This window comes from Lathyrus oleraceus, chromosome 2, assembly GCF_024323335.1.
Source record: "Lathyrus oleraceus cultivar Zhongwan6 chromosome 2, CAAS_Psat_ZW6_1.0, whole genome shotgun sequence".
NCBI classification, from domain to species: domain Eukaryota; kingdom Viridiplantae; phylum Streptophyta; class Magnoliopsida; order Fabales; family Fabaceae; genus Lathyrus; species Lathyrus oleraceus.
In genome coordinates, this window is record NC_066580.1 from 235086362 (window position 1) to 235093168 (window position 6807).

The 6807-nt window shown below is 37.2% G+C and overlaps 2 protein-coding genes across 2 annotated transcripts; both read left to right on the plus strand.

The window, feature by feature from the left end:
• The first annotated feature begins 1218 nt into the window (after nucleotides 1-1218).
• LOC127122717 (uncharacterized) lies at nucleotides 1219-1913 on the plus strand. The gene is made up of 2 exons (XM_051053012.1): nucleotides 1219-1539; nucleotides 1626-1913. The coding sequence occupies exons 1-2, from the start codon at nucleotides 1219-1221 to the stop codon at nucleotides 1911-1913; spliced, it is 609 nt and encodes a 202-aa protein (XP_050908969.1).
• A 246-nt stretch (nucleotides 1914-2159) lies between these two features.
• On the plus strand, nucleotides 2160-2660 carry LOC127122718 (uncharacterized). Its single transcript, XM_051053013.1, has one exon. The coding sequence runs from the start codon at nucleotides 2160-2162 to the stop codon at nucleotides 2658-2660; it is 501 nt and encodes a 166-aa protein (XP_050908970.1).
• The last annotated feature ends 4147 nt before the right edge of the window (nucleotides 2661-6807 follow it).

A 6807-nucleotide genomic window follows, 5' to 3' on the forward strand; every position in this document is an offset into this window, starting at 1 on the left:
ACATTTATCATGCATTCATGTTGTTGGACAAATAGTCTGTTGTTGGTGAGCCTCAAATCCCATTGTGTGGATTGGGTCGGTAGCTAATTTCGGAGGTGATGGAATCAGTGAGTTGTTATCGGAGGTGATGGTAATGAATTGGTGGCTTTGATCCTAGGAGGTGAGGATCGAAGCGGTGAACCCGAGTGTTCACGTATTGGTACCACATGCATTGAGTCTCATTGCATTGTACATTGGTTGCATTTATTATTATGTAGAATGGTTGTTATGTTGTTGTTATATTAGATGGTTGTTATGTTGTTATCCTGTTTGGATAGTTGTTGTGTGTTGTTCCGCATGGATATGTGTGAGGTTGCTATCATGTGTGGATAATTGTTGTGTGGATTATGTGGAATTGTGTTGTGGAATGGGTGATGTGTATGTGATAATATGATTCTTACTTATTATCATGCTTTCCTTTATATAATTATGATATATGACTCCTTCTGTTTGAATGTTGCCTCCACGTGGGTAACATGCAAATAATCCGCAGTAGGAGCTCAGATGTGAGTGGAAGAGGAAGTCTTCCAATTTATTTTAGTTTTAGTGTCTGCTCTGATGTGTAACATCGGAGAATTTGGAACGATGTGTTATTCGTTATATTTTAATATTTCTTATAATGACATGTTATGTTGATGTTGGATATGTGAGTTAACTTTTTTTATTGTTGTTTCGCTGCTATTTAATTAAAGTTAACATTCAGACATGTAGTTATTACTACTATTTTTATAACTGTCAAGTGTTATATGTCTTTCGATTGAGTAGGTTGATTGTATATTGTAATGTAGCATACTAAATTTCATGCTGAATTGTTTTACTCTGATAAATGTTTTAAATTTACTCGGGGGGGAATTTAGGGTGTTACATATTGGTATCAAAGAAGGTCGGTTTGTCCGACCATGTTATTGAGTCGGTACGGTGTGACAATTGAATAATGTCAATGTTATCTCTTTAACCATTATTGCCATTGTCGGTGTGAAACAGAAAATGGATGGAAGAAACGATGCTGCTTTGCAGGATGTTGCTCAGGCTGTGCAGAATCAACCTAATGCTGGTGGGAACGACGAGTTCTAACATTTGAGGAAGTTCCAGAGGAATAATCCACCTACTTTCAAGGGTAGGTACGATCCTGATGGACCGCAAACTTAGCTCAGGGAGATTGAGAGGATTTTCAGAGTGATGGATTGCTCTGAAGCACAGAAGTTACGGTTTAGTATGCATATGTTAGTTGAGGAATCTGATGAATGGTGGATCAACACTCGTCAGGTGTTGGATGTTGCAGCTGAAGTTATAACTTGGGTTGTGTTCCGTAGGGAATTTCTGAGAAATTACTTTCTTGAGGATGTTCGTGGGAAAAAGGAGATTGAGTTTTTGGAGCTGAAGCATGGTAACTTGTTGATTATTGAGAGTATGTTTCCAAATTTGTGGAACTTGCTAAGTTCTACCCTCATTACAGTGGGTCTACTGTTGAGTTCTCGAAATGTATCAAATTCGAGAATGGTTTGCATCTTGAAATTAAAAGGGAGATTGGTTACCAACAAATAAGGAGGTTTCCAAAGTTGGTGAACAACTGTAGAATTTATTAGGATGATAGTAAGGCTTGGTCGACTCACTACAAGGGGTTGAGCGAGAGAAGAGGAAATCAGAATCTGAACTGTGGGAAGCCATATAGTGCTCCAGCTGATAAAGGTAAACAAAGAGCTGCTGATAGTAAGAGGCCAAGTGGAGGAGGTGCTCTTACTCCTCTTAAGTGCTATAGGTGTGGTGAGTTGGATCATCGTGTCAGTGAATGCAAGAGTGATGTGAATAAGTGTTACAAGTGTGGGAAGTCAGGATACCTGGTTGCTGATTTCAAAGAGAATGTGGTGACTTGATACAACTATGGTGAACTAGGACATATCAGTACTCATTTCCTGAAGCCTAAGGAAGCTTCAATAGGAGGAAAGGTGTTCGCTCTGACGGGGATTCACACTTCCAGTGATGACAGGTTGATCAGAGGTATGGGTTATATTAATAATACACCTTTGATTTCTATTATCGATACTGGTGCTACTCATTCTTTTATTTTGGCTTACTGTGTGAAAAGGCTAGGCCTTACTGTGTATTATATGAATGGATAAATGGTTATCAAAACTCCTGCTAAGGGTTCGGTGACTACTAATTTAGTTTGTTTGAATTGTCCTCTGTTAATATTTGATAAAGATTTTGGCATTAATCTTATTTGCTTGCCATTGGAGAATCTTGATGTTATATTGGGGATGAACTGGTTGGAGTTCAATCATGTTCATATCAATTGTTATAACAAATCGGTGTGGTTTCTTACTCCTGGTGAGGAGGAAGAAGCTGGTTTCTTGTCTGCTAGAGGGTTAAAGGAGCTTTTGGAAGAGGAAGCTCAGGTGTTTGCGTTGTTCGTGGTGTTATCTACTAAGAGTCAGGCGGTGATTGATGAATTACAGGTAGTGCGGGATTTTCTAGAGGTGTTTCCATATGACATTTCAGATGTACCTCTAGAGAGAGAGGTGGAGTTTTCTATTGATCTTGTCCCTAGTACCATGCATGTTTCTATGGCACCATACAAGATGTCTGCATCGAAGTTAGCAGAGTTGAAGAGAAACAATTAGAAGATATGCTAGAGAAGAGATTTGTGAGAACAAGTGTATCGCCTTGGGGAGCTCTGGTGTTGTTGGTAAAGAAGAAAGAAGGTAGCATGAGGTTGTGTGTGGATTACCGACATTTGAATAAAGTGACGGTTAAGAAGAAGTATCCACTTCTGAGAATGGGTGACTTGATGGATCAGTTGGTGGGTGCACGTGTGTTTAGCGAAATTGATTTGAGGTCAGGTTACCACCAGATCAGAGTAAATGATGAAAATATACATAATACGGTGTTTATAACTCGATATGGACACGATGAGTATTTGGTGATGTCGTTCAGTGTTTCTAATACACCCGAAGTATTTATGGAGTACATGAATCATATCTTTCATACTTACTTGGATCGTTTTGTTGTGGTATTTAGTGATGAAATTTTGATCTATTCTAAATCAGAAGAAGAACATGTTGAGCATTTGCGAGTTGTATTGCAAGTGTTGAATGAGAAGAAGCTTTATGCTAAGTTGTCGAAGTGTGAATTTTGGTTGAAAGAGGTTAGTTTTCTTGGTCATGTTATTTCAGGTGGTGGTATTGTTGTGGATCCATCCAAGGTAGATGTAGTTCTACAATGGGAGGCTCTGAAGTTGGTGACAGAGATTAGAAGCTTTTTGGGCTTGGCTGGTTATTACCACAGGTTTATTTAAGGTTTTTCCAAGTTGGCACTTCCGTTAACTCAGTTGACCTGTAAAGGTAAACCGTTTGTATGGGATGTTTGTTGTGAGAACATATTCGTAGAGCTGAAGAAAAGGTTTACTACAACTTCGGTTTTGATATTACTTGAACCGTGTGAACCGTTTGTGGTGTATTGCGATGCGTCATTGATGGGTTTAGGTGGTGTGCTAATGCAAGATGGAAAGGTTATGGCTTATGCTTCACGACAATTGAGGATTCATTAGAGAAATTATCCTACTCGTGATTTGGAGTTGGTTGCGGTGGTGTTCGTGTTGAAATTTTGGAGGCATTATCTCTATGGTTCCAGATTTGAAGTGTTTAGTGAACATAAGAGTTTGAAATATTTGTTTGATCATAGGGAATTAAATATGAGACAACACAAATGGTTAGAATTTTTAAAGGATTATGACTTTAGCTTGAATTTTCATTCTAGTGAGGTGAATTTCGTGGCTGATGATTTAAGTCGGAAGTCTTTGCATATGTCTGCTATGATGGTTAGAGAGTTGGAAATGATTGAACAGTTCATAGACATGAGTTTGTCCTGTGAGTTGACACCATAGAGTGTGATGTTGGATATGCTGAAGATCAACAATGATTTTCTTAACAACATTAAAGAGAGTCAGAAGTTGGATGTGAAGTTGGTGGACTTGATTATTGGAACTAATCAGACTGAAAGTAATGAGTTCAAAGTGGATGAACAAGGTGTGTTGAGGTTCAGAGACAAAATTTGTATTCTAGACAAAGTTGAGTTGAAGAAGATGATTTTAGAAGAAAGCATCAAAGTAGCTTGAGTACTTATCCAAGAGCTACTAAGATGTATAAGGATCTGAAGAAGATCATTTGGTGGTCTATAATGAAGTGAGATGTGGCTCAGTTTTTTTATGCTTGTTTGACTTGTCAAAAGTCAAAGGTTGAACATTAGAAACCTACAAGGTTAATACAACAATTAGATATTCAAGAATGGAAATAAGATATCATTTTCTATGGATTTTGTGACGGGGTTGTCGAATACTCCGAGAGGACGTGATGCCATTTAGGTAATTATTGATAGACTGACAAATTTGACCCATTTTATTCCGATTAACATCAATTTTTCTATGCATAAGTTGTCTGGGATATATATTCGTGTGATTGTGAAGTTGCATGGAGTTTCGTCGAGTATTGTGTCGGATAGAGATTTGAGATTCACTTCCAGATTTTGGGAGAGTTTGCAGGAAGCTTTGGGTTCGAAGTTGAGGTTGAGCTCAACTTATCATCCGCAGACCGATGGTCAAACATAAAGGATCATTCAGTCATTAGAGGACTTGTTGAGAGCTTGTTTTCTCGAGCAAGGAGGTGCTTGGAATAGTCATTTTTCGTTGATTGAGTTCACATATAATAACAGTTTCCATTCTAGTATTGGATGGCACCTTTTGAAGCCTTGTATGGTCGAAGGTGCAGGACACCTTTGTGTTGGAATGAATGTGGTGAAAGTATAGTGCTTGGACCTAAGATTGTCCAACAGACTACTGAGAAGGTGAAGTTGATTTGGGAGAAGATGAAATCTTTGTAGAGTGGGCAGAAAAGCTACCATGATAAGAGAAGAAAAGATCTTGAGTTTCAAAAGGGAGACCATGTATTCTTGAGAGTCACTATGGTGACCGATGTAGGATGTGCTTTGAAGTAAAAAAAGCGTACTCCTCAGTTTATTGGTCCGTATCAGATATCTGGGCGAGTTGGACCTATTGCTTATAGAGTGACGTTGTCGTCGAGTTTGTCAAATCTACTTGATGTGTTCCATGTTTCACAACTTCGGAAGTATGCTTCGGATCTATCGCATGTGATTCCGATGGATGATGTTCAGGTGAGGGATAACCTTACAATTGAGGCTCTGCCTATAAGGATTGATGATTGAGAATTGAAACAGTTGAGAGGCAAAGAGACCGCTCTCGTGAATATAACGTGGGGAGGAGTTACCGAAGGAATTATGACTTGGGAGTTGGAAAGAAGGATGCGAGAGTCGTATCCAGAGTTGTTCGCATCAGATGATTTTCGATGAGAAAAATGTTCTAAGGGGGGGAGAGTTATAATGCCACGATTTTATTTAAATTATTTTTCGTGATTTAATTATATGATAGTTGTGGTTGTATTATGTTGATTGGTGTTTTGATGTGTTGTGTTACCCTTGGTATGAGGTAGTTGCCTTATAATTATATAAATTAAGGTATTGGGGAGTGTGTGAGCAAAAGTCTAGAAAGGATGGTGTGGTGACTAAAACTAATTAATTATATAAGTTATTATTTAGTTAATTAGTTAATATTAGTTGAATATTAATTTAATTAGTTTGAGTGAGTTATTATTATTATTGTTTAATAGTTGGAAATTAGTGATGATAGTAATAAGTTAATAAAATAATTAGAGGTATTATTATTTGTTATTATTCTATTTAGCGGGATTAGTAATAATAATAACAATTATAATAAAAATAGAAAAGAGGATAGTGAGATAGAAACAGAGAACGCGTAACAATTGGGAGGAAAGAGAGGTAATTGAGAAAGGGAGAAGAAGGGGCTAGGGCTCAAGAGAAGAATTCACCATTGTTGAAGGTCAAAGAATTAATTATTAGGAACTCTAAGGTAAGGGCGGGGTTCTAATTATATAAGGGTTAACATAATTATGGTGGGTAGATTATATCATGTAGGTTTTGTGCTCTTATTCTCTATATTCATGATCATTATAATAATTGGTAATTATTGAATTGATCAATTACTTGTTGAATCGTCTGTGTGTGGTATGATGATGTTATGACTGATGTTGGAATGACGAATTATTGCAATTATTGCTATTGGAATCATAAAATTTTGTTGGATCGTATGATTTCAATGTTGTGTGATTCATTGTTGATGTATGTCATGTATTATGCTGAAAAAGATATAAATTGGTGATTGAAAATGATGAAATTGATGTTATAGTTAAGTAGGGTTGTTGATCCATGATTACATGAAGAAATATATGGGATTGAATGATTTTATTGATGCCTATAAGACCTCAATTTTGACCCTTAGATCCATCATGTTATCTCATCATTTGCACTGGCTTTGGGATCACACCTTAACATCCACCTTACCTCTCATCCATTGGGTTTGCATTGGGAGAGATCACCAAGAAAATTTGATTGTATCATAATTTTTTTTCATTATTTACTAACCCAAATAGCAAAAATATGTCTATGTATAGCTTTGTTTTTTTTGTAGCTAGTGTGTGCATCCACCAATGCCTTATCAAGTTCACAATTAGGGTTTGAGACCCTCAGTGCAAGGAGATTAATCAAGAGATGGTTTAAATTGGTTCTAGACATCATGTATGGATCCCCATGATCTTCATTTATAATTTTGATCAAGAATTCATCAAGAATTTGAACTTGTTTGCCTTGGAAGCCCTAATTCATCTAGGTATCTTGTGTGAC